Raw genomic sequence first — 15,023 nt, 5'->3', positions numbered from 1 at the left:
AATTAACTCTTGATTGACGATCTTCTCGAAGAAACTAACAAACTATTTGTCACCTATACCAACAATCCCAGTAACTTCCCAGCTGACTGATACGACACACAAGAAACACTCTGATCCATGTGTGTGTGTGTGTGTGTGTGTGTGTGTGTGTGTGTGTGTGTGTGTGTGTGTGTGTGTGTGTGTGTGTCGTCGCCACCGACAAGCGGCTCACATCATTGTTGGAGTGGATTTACAGCTGCCTCGAAGCCTTTGAGCTGCGAGTACGACATCATACCATTAGCATAAGCTGTATTCTGTTCTCGGCCCTTTCAAACAGTTGAGAGTGAAAGATGTTTACAGGCAGTCCAATAATCCATTAACAGGGCTAATGTGCTCGGGCTGCGCGTGAATTGATCTTGCATTAAACAGATTAATCATGGTTACAATAAGGATGCTGGTTCCATTCGGATATACGAACCCGAGGTGCGCTTTACTGCACGGAGTGTTCATCAACGTTTTACACAATGTGCAGTTGTATTGTCCCTTTTGTTTGTACATGTCATATCCTGTATGTAAGAAGTGGACGTAGCCGTCGTGACGTCATTTAATGGTTTGTGAACTGACGTTTTTAAGTGCCTAGAGTTTGACATTTGGGCCGTCACCATCTTTTTTTTTTGCAACCATTGAATAGGAAATGACCATATTTGGACTGAGCAGGAGTGACGTAGAGACGTCATATCCGTCTCTGGTGTTGACCTGTCAATCACCTCGTAGCCCCGCCCTAAAGCGTCCCCTGCTTTTTGGTTTGTTTGACTCTAAATGACCATAATTTACTAAATGAACATCATGCTGTATTGAAGAAGACTTGAAACTAGAGATTGAGACATAAACTCATGTTTACAATGTTTACTGAGGGAATAAATCAAGAGAGAAGTCATTTATATAGACTTCTATACAACCAAAGGAGTCGGCCCCTGGTGGCCAGGAGAGAGAATGCAGCTTTAACACATAAAGCATAGACTTCTACACAACCAGAGGAGTCGCCCCCTGGTGGACAAGGGAGATAAGCCAGGTTTTAAGCTTCACTAGCTCCATGTTTTCACAACCAGATGTTGCCACGGAGAGAATATCCACAGAAATGGCCAATATCAAGCTCGGGCATATATTAAAAATGCATTCTTGAAAAACCTGGTAAATGACAGTAGAAGCTCACAGAAAAACGCAATTATAGTTCTTCATCACAAATTAATTCCTGGGATCCAGTGAACGCCAAACGCCGTCGATCCATCTGGCCTCACTCCTCCAACAGTAACTCAGGACCCTCAGCATGAGAGCAAGGCACCAACGCTGCCAGGTTGGATGGCGAAGCCTCTCTCCGGCACACGGCTCATATAAACTCATTGTTTCGTGTCAACCAGCTTATTCACGCCAGCGCTAAGACTTTTCCTTTTCCCCGTCCCTGCCTCACGTTACAGAGGCAACATCTGTTCCACGCTTTTTATTCGTATCACGATGACTTAGTGTGTTTTTCTTTGCAATCGACGCCCCCCTAAAACCGAGCTGCGGTTGTCTGCTCGCGTGTTAACTAGCTGGAGGCTTGACGGCGGCAGTCTAGATTATGAATATGCAGAGTAACAAAGAGCTGCTTAGTAATTCGATTACAGAGATTGTGCTGGTTCCCCTCACTCGCCGAGACCTGCAGCTGTGTCCTAGTGTGTGTGTGTATGTGTGTGTGTGTGTCTGATTGATTTATTTTAATTGTAAGCCTGTGTGTGACACGTATTTATGTTTATACGCTTACAAGCATCTCATAACCCCCACCCCCTCTCTCTCTTCCCCTTTCATTAAACCGCCACAGCAGTGTGTGTAACGCCTGTAATGGAGGGTTTCTGTCTTTTCAATGAGATAGTTCACAGCTCAGAGAAACTCAGCTAATAGCTAATTACGAGAGAGAGAGAGAGAGAGAGAGAGAGAGAGAGAGAGAGAGAGAGAGAGAAGAAGAGAGAGAGAGAGAGAGAGAGAGAGAGAGACCAAAATGTGTTCCATGTTGGTGAATAAAGACAGAGGGAAGAGGGTTGCAGCTCTGTGTTTATCCGATCTAGACCAGGAAAAATAACCAGTTGAGGATTCAGAGCAGACCAGATCCACATGGGGGGGGCTGGTCTCTCTGCAGATGAACACCGCCGATTGCTGTTTTCCACTCATTACCTCCTCTATTTCACTGTGGGTTAGAATATCCCTGCTGAGAGAACGGACCTTCTTCTCACACCCACATCCTCTTACTCATGGGTTCTTTCTTTAAAGGAACACTGTGCGTAACATTTAAGGAGGTTAATTGGCAGCAATGGAACTATGTTTCAATAAATGTTTAATCACCTGAAACTAAGATTCTTTATCTATTTTTCTTAGCTTCATATCTACGTTATCTGAAGGTGGGGATGCGTTCAGGAACCCGATCTTAAATGGGCCGCTGTGCAAAATTATTAATGATTGTAGTATCGATAAGCCCACTGGTGTTTTTATTGTTACTTTTTAATGTTTTGATATAATTAATTATCACGCTGCAGCGCTCATCATGCATCATCACCCATAAAATGTCCATTTGTAAAAAAGACACATTGTTCTGAAAAACAGAGAAAAGACTTGATGAGTTGAAGCAAATGGAGGTTTAATTAACAACAACACAACTATATAAAAACATCCATTTCAAACGCTTTTGCAGTTTACTGCAAGTCTCATCGTCGGATGCTCACTTCCTCACAAACGACGATGCGTCTTCACCAAAAAACGTACAATTTAATATAGTAGTAGTAGTGAGCTAGATAAATGAGAATCAAACTACACTGCACGAGTTTGCACGGATGTTTGAATATCGTAAGAAACTGTTGTGTTCACAACTTTTGAGAAACTCAGTGTTTAAAAAAAAAAAAAAAAGGCGAGTAATTGAAATTCACATGGTCATGGAGTGGGACATAAAACTTGATTGTGAGCTGATTATTTGTGTGTTTGTTGAAACAGGAACACACGGCGCACGGCGGAGGTGTGGATGGACGACTTCCGTCTCTTTTACTACTCTGCTCGGCCGGCAGCACGAGGGAAATCCTACGGAGAGTAAGCACACACGCACACACACTTGATTTTCACACGAGCCTGGTTCCAGATCTGTGAAATGGCCGTTCATCTTCCATCAGGAATGGGTGTTGTGCTTGTCGAAGGCTGTTTCTCCAGTTGGATTAAGAAGCACAGCAATGTGAGTTGTGGGGGCGGAGTTAAAGGAAACAGCAATGTGTTCTTCCTGTTGCAGAGCCAGAAAGAAAGTCTGGTGGTTAAAGATGAATAGAAGATAACCCCCCGTGTTTCTTGTTAATTTCGGCTATGAAATGTAATTTGACATGAATGGAATAATAAATACTTTATTGAAATACCCATTTCAGGATGGATCGGCACAACTTCACAGATCGCTGCAGTTGACAGAAATAAATAAACTCCTGTGACTGAAATAGGGCTGTGCAGTCTCCATGCATGTTTATGAATTTGCAACAGCGCCCCCAATGGACTATTGCAACCAGAGATGCTAACGGGAGCGGACAGGGAACCGGGCTTCGATCCCATGGACATTTGACCGTAACAATACAGAGTAACTCAACACCCCGTGAAAGGTTTTTGTTGCTGATGTCCAACAGTTGGTACCGTGTTCCTCTTTTAAACCATCACATAAATTGGTTTACATCGGTCCCCACAACGTGATTAAGACAAAAGTTCTGAAAAGCACACATTAAAGTCCACAACTGTGTTTAAATGTCAGCGTTTATCTGTCGGACGCCGGTAAACGCTAACATTTAAACATGGCCGTCGGGTGCCGCCTGCCTCTCCACATCACACACGGACATTACTCGTCCGGGATGCACGTCCACTTTTAATTAGCAGTGAGAATTTCTGTTATGCCTGCATATTGTTTTTGTATTCCTCATCTGACTGTCTGACTGTGTGTGCGTTTTGTTTATGTGTTTTATTTGTGTGTTTTGTTTGTGTGTCTCCAGCGTCCGAGGCCGAGTGGAACTCCGCAAGAAGCTCAAGTGCAAATCCTTCAAGTGGTACTTGGACAACGTCTACCCAGAGCTCAAGTAAGTGTGTGTGTGTGTGTGTGTGTGTGTGTGTGTGTGTGTCAAAGTGTGTTTGAAAGATGGAGAGAAATTGTTTAAATGAGAGTGCTTATTTGTCTTAAAGACAAAGGTCAACAACATTCACACTATGATGTCCAGCTCTCCATCTCTGCTTCCCTCTGACACCAACACTGAGGTTCAGGAGAGCCATGTTGAGGAAATCCTCAGAAATATGAAATCCTGTACGTGTTCCCTGGGCCCCATTCTCACTGCTCTGCTCAAGTCACATATCCCCACTCTCAGTCCTTTCATCACCAAAGTTGTTAACCTTTCCTTTCGCTCTGGCTGTATCCCACCCCCCCCCAAGGTTGCTGTCATCCGTCCCCTTCTAAAGAAGCCAACCCTGGACCTGGTGGTTCTAGCCAACTACAGGCCTATCTCCAACCTTGCCTTCCTGTCCAAGGTGTTAGAGAAGGTAGTTGCTTCTCAGCTTCAGGACCACCTCAAACACAACCTGTTTGAAAAATTCCAGTCAGGATTTCGTTCAGCCCACAGCACTGAAACAGCTTTGCTAAGGATGACCTGCTGATGTCAAGGGGTGACTGTGGTTAGCATGCCCGCCTTTTAATCAGAGGATCAGTGGTTCGAGCCCCGGCTCTGCTTGTCCATGTCAATGTGTTCTTGAGCAAGATACTTAACTCCTAATTGATCCCTGTTGCTGTGTATAGAGCAAACATGTAAGTCGCTTTGGCTAAAAGCGTCAGCTAAATGTAATGTCAGCCGATGCAGGATGAATATGTTTCACTGGGAAGATGCAAGTCCAGACTGCTCCCCGTCTCCTGTGGTGTTCAGCAAGGGTCGGTCCTCGGCCCCCTCCTCTTCATTATCTATATGCTCCCCCTCGGCCGTGTCGTCACCAGACACAGGATGTCCTTCCACTGTTATGCTGATGCAACCCTGTCTCCTAAAAATTACGTTCCCCCAGAACTAATACGCATTCCCAATTACGTTTGATCAGAAACGTATCTCCTCCCTGATGGAGACAGGGTTGGCTGATGACACCCAGCTTTACATCAAAACTGCCCCAAGCCCCTCTGCAGCCATGTCATGTCTCACCGCCTGTCTTGGGGAGATAAAGGCGTGGATGAGCAACAACTTTCTCCAATTAAACAGCAGCAAAACCGAAGCCCTCCTTGTTGGCACTCCACACCAGGTTCAGTCATCCTCCATAACTCATCTCACCTTTGACCGTCAGGTCCTACCCCTCTCCTCCACAGTCACTAATCTGGGAGTTCGGTTTGACCCTCACCTGACCTTTACTGACCATATCAAATACCTTTGCAAAACCTCCTTTTACCATCTCAAAAACATGTCCAAACTCCGCCTCACTTTAACCCTGTCAGATGCAGAGAAGCTCATCCATGCCATTATCTCCTCAAAATGGGACTACTGTAATTCACTGTTCACTGGGATCACTGGCAAGAACATCCAGAAACTACAATACATCCAAAACAGCGCTGCCAGGATCCTGAAGAGAGTCCGGAAATATGACCACATAACACCCATTCTACACTCACTACACTGGCTCCGTGTCTCATTCCGGATTGACTACAAAGTCCTACTACTTACCCATAAATGCATAGATGGACATGCACCTCCCTACCTACAAGAACTCATTACTCCCCAAACCTCCACCCGCACCCTCAGATCTACAAACCGCTCACTCCTCCGGGCCCCCAACACCAAGCTCAGAACCATGAGCGACCGGGCCTTTTGCTCGGCAGCGACTGGAACAGTCTCCCTGACGACCTAAGGGCAACTCAGACATCATGTCTGGGACATTTTTAAAGATATGATATTTTAAGGTTTTTGTGTGTGTTAGTTTAGTTTTTTTTTTACTTTTAAAAATGGAATGCCACCAACTTCATCACAGTGACCTTGGAGATTGTGACACAATCAAGTTTCTAGAAATCCGGACATCACTGTGTCTGCCGCTTTTATTTTTAATAGTGTCTTCACTTTTCCTTTTAACTACGCCCCCAACTGTATTACCCTCGACCTTCGCAGGGACAATATATAATCAAAGATGATATCGGCGCCGATACGAGCCATTTGGTTCCAAATCTGTGTCTAGTTTTGCAAATCTTCGGTCGGAAGGTATTGTAGCGACCCTGTTCAGGCACCTGGGTCGGGTGGCTGGCCAATCACAGGGAAGCAGCGGTTGGGAGGGTTGCGCCCTGTGATTGGTGGAGTGGGGCGGGAGGTGTACCGGCGAAGTGACTGTGTGTGTGTTGTTGTTATGACGAGTATGAGCGAAGCAACGTGAGCTTGTTAGCTGTTCAGGTTAGCCACTGTTAGCGAAGTACCTTGTCGGCACTACTACTGTGAGTTCCTTTGAATAAACCGGCAAGCTAAAGAAACCAATGTCTGCGAGTCGTACCTGTGGACATTACAGTATTTATTAAAATATCTCCCTGCATTGTTATGCCAAAAAGTACACAGGACACGCGATATGGTTGCAAATGACACCGTTTTTGTTTTTTACCAAAATACTGCACACACCTCTGCATCACTTTGTGTTGTGCAAATGTGGCGTACAATGCACGTCCCAGAATGCCACTCGCACATACAACACACACACACACACACACATCCACACACACACACACACACACACACACACACACACACACACAATACAAATGTCATTAAGACACATATGCGCTCTCATTTAAACACTTTCTCTCCATCTTTCAAACACACTTCAACACACACACACACACACTTAAATGCCCATTTATCCACACTGAAGGCTGGTGTTAATCCCCTAGAATGGAATTAACCGGCCTTCTCTCGGGGGAGGACGGCCCTGACCCTTAAAACGCGGAATAACCTTTAACGGGTTATTAAAACAGAGCGAGATAGCAGATTGAATTAACTCTACAGGGCTTAAGCCCGAGTTTATGGGATGTAACAAGAAAAGACCGAGGAAGTTTATCAAAGAGGAAGATTGGGAGGAAACTTTCTGAAGTAATGAGTTTGGAGAACCGTCTGGCCTGGGGCCGGATTCGGTTAAAGTTGCAGCGCCACTCTGATGAATCGCTGTCCAATGAACCGCCATGTCTGGATGTAATGAGACTGTGACGGAGGTGATCGGGGTCTTCTGTCTCATCTCAGCGAGGCCGCGAGTGCATCTTTAAATTCAGGCGATACATCCTCTCAACCCCGGTTGCTTCCGCTTTCAGTAAAATGTGTTTTTGGAGATTAAAGAGTCACTCAACTCAACGGAAATCGTCTTTTCTCCCTTTCTTGCGGTTTCAAGCCATGCACTTTTGATTTAATTTGTATCTGAATGTTTACTTGTTTACGTGTTGACTCAGTGTTGCGTTCCATTCATCAGAGTCCCGGACGACTCCGACTCCCAGACCGGGGCGATCAAGCAGCGGCAGAACTGTCTGGAGTCCCAGCGGGCGGAGAGCCAGGAGCCGCCCGTCCTCACACTGGCCCCCTGCGCCGGAGCTGAGGGCGCCCCCGCCGCCAGCCAGGTGAGTCCACCGGGTTGTCAGGGAGACGAGGTTGTAGCCCCGCAGACAAATATGAAGACCCTTTAAAGAAAGTAAGTTGCTGGTGTGATATTTTTTTGGGAACATATTTCATGCTACAGTTCTCCACAAGTGTATGATAATACTGCATGCAGCCAGGTAACTCTTAATTTCACCCCTTAGCAATAACAACAACAAAAAATTGTGACTGGAAGGTTGCAGGTTCAAGTCCACGAACTAACAGGGAAAACCACTGAGGTGTGTGTGTGTGTGTGTGTGTGTGTGTGTGTGTGTGTGTGTGTGTGTGTGTGTGTGTGTGTGTGTGTGTGTGTGAGCCCTGAAAGAGGGCTGAATCCATGATGTTCTGCTTTTGGCTCCCAGGTGGGAATGAATGTTTTTCAACATGAAGAATTTTTTTTTTTTTTTTATCTTCTGTCACTTTCTTCCTTGAAAAGTGAGTTTTCTTCCTCTGGTAAACAAATCAAATTAAAAAAATGTTACATCCATAGTTGTTTGCTGAACATTGGTGGGAAAAAAAACACTTCAAACACACAACATCGACAGTCTCTGAAACAAAAGTGAAAAAGAGCATGATGGGTTTTTGGCACGGCACACTTCTTAAATGAGTGTTTGGGGATTATTATTAGTAAATGATCTTATAAGATGATGTTTTTATATGATATTTCTGTGTTTAATTGTCAAGTGCCATATTTTAGGATAAAAAAGTGACAAAAATACTTGCAATTGCTACATTAGTGGTAATTAAATATTGCTGTTAACGTCAGAAACCGGAACCAGACGACGCTGCTTGTACATTGATTTAACTGATGAACATAAAAAAAGCATGAAGTCTTGGGAGGCGAAATACTCCGGCATGTTTGAGCTGGACGGAAAATATAATTGCAAAGCAGCACGTATAAATGTCTTATTTGGTATTATTACATATTAACCTGGCTTCATCACTCAAAATATAAGTTGACTAAAAATGGTTACTGTATTTCCAGTTTTGGCACCAAAAAAAGTTGATGTCTGAACTTTTTAAAGCCCTGCTTGTATTTATATCATCACATATATGTGTGTTCATAGTGAAACATGCCCTTGTTTAATTTATGTTATTTAAAGCTCATATTTGGAGGAGACAGTTAAAGTTAGAGCACCCAACACAGTGGTGATTTGCACTCCGTGCACCTGACAAATATCTGCAGAAAGACATTTTCCCTTTTTTTTTAAATCTTCTAAGCAAATTTGGTAAAAAGAATAATAATATGTTGTAATAATATAAACAAATAAGAGAAAAAATGGCTTAAAGACCTTTAAAACAAAAACCAGTTTATAAGAATTGTAAAATCTGCAAAATATGCTTTATCTAACAAAATATCATGTTCGATATTGTTCTTATAGAAACATTTCTAGCTTCCAAGATTCTGGTTTCAGGCCATCAGAAACAAAGTTGCTTTTCTTTTGTCTGTTAAATTCACAAGTGTTCCCTTTTAGGGAGGAATCGATAGCAGAGAAGCAGAGAGACCAATTAGTAAAAACCCAAACGAGCAAAAAACAGCCGTCATGCATTCAAAATGTCTTCTCACAAGTTTCTACCAGTTCCTAGAGAATGTCAGAGCTGGAGGGTGACAGCGACCCGCTGAGCCACAAAAACATCGCTCCGTACACAATTTGCCCTCAAATGTAATGAGCGCCAGAAAAAAGCATGAAGTCTCATGGCTCCTGTGGTCGGATGTGAATGTGAGCACGAACACGAGGACGCACAACTTCTCATGGAAAAATATTCACACAAAAAATAAGCTGACAAGTCAACGTTATTTTGTTATTTTGTTTTTAACCTTTATTCACCGGGGAACATTTCTGCTGAGCGTGCAGTTTTGGTTTCAGCTCCGACCTGCTTCATGTCTACCTGCACAACCTGTACATGTCTACCTGCACAACCCAACATGTCTGCCTGCAAAACCTGAACATGTCTACCTGAACAACCACTGAACATTACTCCGGCAGTCAGGTGCTGCGGCCGTCAGGTGACACCCTGTAAGGCTCCTGCAGAGAAGACGTGTTGAGCTACAGCACCAGTTAACCTTCAGTGTCATTCTCCTTGCTGCAGTTCAATAAATCAATCGCACGCTGAGATCAACCCTGCGGCGTCGAGTTATTCAAGATGAAACTCCATAAATCATCTCTTTTGAAAAGATCTCCCACCGTCCCTCCGCCAGCCTTCAGCCTCCGTCATTACAGCCGAGGAACCGCCATTGCGCTCAAAACAGCTGATTAGTAGTTTCTCTAAACACAGGATTAAGAACTAGAAATGTGATTGTTGTTGATTACGCGCATGACGGGATGCTGCGTCATTAACGGACAATGCATGTAGTTCACATCAACAAGAATCAGTCACATTTAGTTATGTAGCAGAGGGTTTATCTTGCGCCTATACTTCAAATACACATAACAGTACTGCAATATAGAAAGGTTGAATACAGGTCCTGCATTAAAAAAGTGAAGGTTCCAAAGTTTTATGAGCAAAATATTCCTTTATATATATAATAATATATTATAAATACACTTAGGTACTTGACAACAACTTTTCTGCCTTTCTGTGTTTCATTCCTTTTGTGTCTCAAAATAAGTAATAAATATGATCACTAGTCGCAGCAATATTAATCTGCTGGTGCCTTATCTTGTAATAATTAATGATGATAATTAAAATAGTTAACATGCTTTTATTAAAAATGTAAATAACATATGTGGCGCCCCTTTATTTAAAGATACGTGTGTGTGTGTGTGTGTGTGTGTGTGTGTGTGTGTGTGTGTGTGTGTGTGTGTGTGTGACTCAACTAACAGACTCAATGCTTTGTATTTGGTCCCATGCAGTTAGATTGTTGCAGTACAGTACAGCTACGAGCCGCCATGTTGAGAGCTGTTGGGAGGCAATACAAAAAAAATTGTGCATCTCATGCACACCAGTATACCTTTGCTTCTCACATGTTGAAACAAGAGACACTCTGAGTGACTTTATCCTCATGACCGCTTATTTAAAGACAAAGCCAGAGCAGCAATTTGCAAAAGAAACAACAAAACAAAACAACAACTGACGTTGACTGAATGACTAAACTGATCTCTTTGACTGTCTTTCCAGGAGTGGGTGTACACTCACGGGCAGCAGATCCGGCAGCAGCAGCACTGTCTGTCTCTGTCCACCACCTTCCCGGCCTCCCAGGTCCTGCTGATGCCCTGCAACATGGCCGACGGCAAGCAGGTCTGCACACACGCACGCACGCACCCACGCATGCACACGCACGCACACGCACGCGCGCGTGCACACACACACACACATTTAATGTGGTGGGAAGCCATAGGCGAGTCACTACTGTATATCATGCTGCTGCTAAATTAATCTAAATGTTAATTAATCAAAATTTGTCTAAAGATGATCGGTACACACACACACACACACACACACACACACACACACACACACACACACACACACATGCACGCACGCTGTGGGGCAGATGCATGACAGCTTTTTGGACAGGCAGCTTGAAATACTCTTCACACACACACACACACTTGTCATTACCTGACCACTTGACACCTTGACGGCGTCCCAGAAGCCCCTGCAGCAGAGAACACCCTGACAACTAATAAATCACCTGTGAGAGGGAGGGAGGTAGAGAGAGGGGGAGGAGAGAGAAGGGGAGAGAGAGAGAGAGAGAGAAGGGGGGGGGGCGAGAGAGTGGGAGATGGAAAGGTGAAGCAAGTCAGACAAAGAAGGAGAGAAAGGGAGGGAGTGAGTCAATGGAGGGAGAGAAGTAGCTGAATATCAGCTCATTACACCTCACCAACTGTTCAGTCTGCACGGAAAATTGTGTGTGTGTGTGTGTGTGTGTGTGTGTGTGTGTGTGTGTGTGTGTGTGTGTGTGTGTGTGTGTCTGTCATCGCTGTTATGCATTATTTGATCTATGAGTCACGAGTGACGGGTGTGAAAGATGAAGTTGCCACAAAAGAAAGAGATGGAAATATAGAAGTGAACACAAAGAACAGGGAGAAAAATAATAAACAAAAAAAACATAAAATAAGGAGATAAGGAAGTGAAGAGGGAGAAAGAAAGGCGAGCAGAGACATGAGAAGAAGGAGGCAGAGAAAAAATGGGATAAAAAAAGAAAGGAAATAGGAAACGAGGAATGAAAGAAGGGCGTGATGAGGAGGAGAAAAGCAGGAGATCAGAAGGAGAGAGAGAGAGAGAGAGAGAGGTAGGAAGAGAAGAAAGTGAAAGAAAGAAGGGAAGGAAGGAAGAAAGGAATAATTAATGAAAGAAAGGAGGGCATATATGAAGGGAGGAAAGGGAACTATGGAGGGAAAGGAGGGAAGGAGGAAATAATGAAAGAAAGATAAACAGGAAGGAAGGAAGAAGCATAAGAGAGGGAAAAAAGGGAAGGAAGGAAGAATGAAAGAAAGAAAGGAAAATAATAGACTGAGTGAAAGGGGGAAAATGTGCCTGTGTGTATGTTTTGTGTGTTTGTGTTTGTACTTTAACTGAGCCACTGAAGCGCATCGCTGTCATGTAACTGAAACTAGTAAACCTTTGTACAACACAGACAGACACACACACACACACACACACACGCAAACACCAAGTGCTGTCACAGTAGAGTCCCACTAGTGTGTGTGTGTGTGTGTGTGTGTGTGTGTGTGTGTGTGTGTGTGTGTGTGTGTGTGTGTGTGTGTGTGTGTGTGACTGTGTGTACATCAGAAGGCAGGAAGTAGAGCGATGATAGCTAATTAGAGGGAAGATAATACGGCAGAAACAGCCCAGGGCAGACAGAGAGAGAGAGAGAAAAAGAGAGGGAGAGAGAAAGAGAGAGAGAGATGTTATATTAAGGATAGAGAGAGATGGGAAGAGGAGAGACATTCAGACAGGAAGTGGTGGAGGAGAGAGAGAGAGAGAAAGAGAGAGAGAGAGAGAGAGAGAGAGAGAGGTAAAGTGGAAACGTTATACAAAGAGAATGAAAAATATATGTTTCGTCCCGCGGGCACCGAGCTGCAGCTCCAATGTACAAACCCATCATCTATCCTTAAAACGTGTGGAAACTGTACAATTTTAAGCATAGTGTCTTTTCAAAATAAAACTCTAATGTAGGTTTCCACTGTTTTTAGGTGTACTTGGTTAGATTAAGGCAACTAAAGTACTTAAAATAACAACAAGAATGTCTGTTATGTAACTTAGTGAAGTAAAATAAGTCAACGTCTCCTGGGTGAAAGTTGTGTGTTTGTTTGTTTTCATCCACAGCTGATTGACCGCCGAATGCTACGCTAATTTTAATGCAAAACAACAAGAAAAGAAAAACCCTCATTGAACTCTTCTTTGGAGAAGGAAACCCAAGAACCGCTCATGAAATTTGAATAACTGCAAAAGCCCCTGCAGAGGAACCGACAGATTGAGCAACTTATTGCATGTCAAGGATGAAGAAGGCGGCGTTCCCTCGCAGGCCACCGTCCGCGCGCTGCAGCGCTCAGTAACGAGCTGAATGCTAATTGATTTACTTTTAATTATCTCCCTTCTTCTTTTTTTCAATTAAAAAGCTCTGCGGCCCGTCGCTGCACCGAAATGAGTGTGTCATCTTGACAACGGCGCAATGGACCCACAATGCAACGCTAAAGAACAAAGCCGGCCGGTGTGTGTGTTTGTGTGTGTGTGTGTGTGTTGTTACAAGGCCTTACGAGATCAAGATATGACAGCGATACGCTTAAGAGGCCCCGCAAACACAATATGGCTGCTCTTTATAATACACACATTGTTACACAGATGTGCACACACACACACGCACACACAGACACACACACACACACACACACACACACACACACACACACACACACACACACACACACACACACACAAACAAACACTTGTGCACACTCAAATCACAGACACACAAAGATACACTTACAGATATTTCATGTCCACACCCAGATTATCTCTCTCTCTCTCTCTCTCTCTCTCTCTCTCTCTCTCTCTCTCTCTCTCTCTCTCTCTCTCTCTCTCTGTCTCTCTCTCTCTCTCTCTCCCTCTCCCTCTGATGACTGGGTTTCACAGCCACCAGCTGGATGAAAGCTTCTTTTCATGTCTGATCATATCTGCCGCTTTGTTTTCTAGATAAAGAATCCCACTATGAATAATGCACACAAAGAGAGAGAGAGAGAGACACACACACAAAGAAAAAATAGAGTGCTAAAGTGTGTGTTTGGTCAGAGAACCGCTGGATCAGAGCAGAAAGTGAGGGAGTCGTCGCCATCTAGTGGCGGCCGGGAGGAATCACAGGCTCTTAAAGTAACATTTCCAGGAGCAGAAGTTTACACTGCTGCCGATTTTCAAATGGTTTATGGGTGTATTAATTATACATGTTGACTTAAATCATATTTTCAAAAATGGACGATTGGGCTACATTGTTTATATTGAATATATGTTCATTTTTTAACCACTTAACAGGTCAGTGAGAGTCCCTGAGGGTTCAGGGTTTGAGGCCTCGGCGTACTGCAGCATCACCTCCCTCTACAACACCCTTTAGGATCAGCAGCTGTGAACTCTAAACGAGGCTAACCGTCGTGGTTTTTGTGGTGTTTGTTTCTGCAGCGGTGGCAGAAGTCGGGGACTCACCTGGAGCACCTGGTCTCTCGGTTCTGCCTGGACTCGGAGATGGCTCTGGACGGGATGGACTCCTCCCGTATGCTGGTCATCAGCCCCTGTGAACTGAGCGAGTACACACAGAGATGGGAAGTGCCCTTCTCCTGACCCTTGACCCCGTGATCTTGTGACCCATTTCACCATTGAGGAAATGACGAATTTAAAATCCAGATTTACTGAAGGTCAAAACGTTGTTAAGAGGAAGAGACGCAACAGAAGCTGTCGTTTTGACTGGAGAACACAACATTTGGGGGAAGAGTCAAACCAAGTGCACCTTAAAGACCCGAACCCCATCTCAGAGAGTCCAGGAGGCAGAAACGTTGCTTGAAGGGGAAAAAAAATATATAGAAAATGTTAGTTTTTTTTGGACGGGTCTGTTTTTTTGGAGAATGTCTAAGAATCTGGGAATTAAAACTACGCACAACTGTTTAGTTTATAAATTAAAAATAAAGTGTCTTTCCTGCAGCATCCAGACCGGATTGTGAAACGATAAATCAAAAATTCTTCTGGGAATCAGACCAGGAAGTTAGAGACTCTCACCTGGAAGGAAGAGGAGCAAAGCAGTGAAGGAAGAAGACGTGGGGACTTTCATAGAGGACACTCAAGACCACCTGACAAAGAAATAAACTAATAATAATTTTAATAAACACAGAGAGAAAAGGGCTACAGGTGAACAAGAGACACAGAGAGCAGTCGCCCTCACCACGCTTG

General features: G+C 44.0%; 1 protein-coding gene across 1 annotated transcript in view; it reads left to right on the top strand.

Annotated features, from left to right (window-relative positions):
• galnt14 (UDP-N-acetyl-alpha-D-galactosamine:polypeptide N-acetylgalactosaminyltransferase 14 (GalNAc-T14)) overlaps positions 1–14,420 on the top strand; it is a gene marked incomplete at both ends in the record, with an annotated part of 171,793 nt that extends 157,373 nt beyond the window's left edge. The window contains 5 exons of the mRNA XM_079215567.1: positions 2,998–3,090; positions 4,020–4,103; positions 7,483–7,627; positions 10,764–10,883; positions 14,262–14,420. Of these exons, the coding sequence (XP_079071693.1) occupies positions 2,998–3,090; positions 4,020–4,103; positions 7,483–7,627; positions 10,764–10,883; positions 14,262–14,420 (601 nt within the window). The remainder of the gene's footprint in view (positions 1–2,997; positions 3,091–4,019; positions 4,104–7,482; positions 7,628–10,763; positions 10,884–14,261) is intronic.
• Positions 14,421–15,023: the final 603 nt, after the last annotated feature.

The sequence above is a fragment of the Taurulus bubalis genome (assembly GCF_910589615.1).
Source record: "Taurulus bubalis genome assembly, chromosome: 3".
NCBI classification, from domain to species: domain Eukaryota; kingdom Metazoa; phylum Chordata; class Actinopteri; order Perciformes; family Cottidae; genus Taurulus; species Taurulus bubalis.
This window is presented reverse-complemented; position numbering and strand designations above follow the sequence as displayed.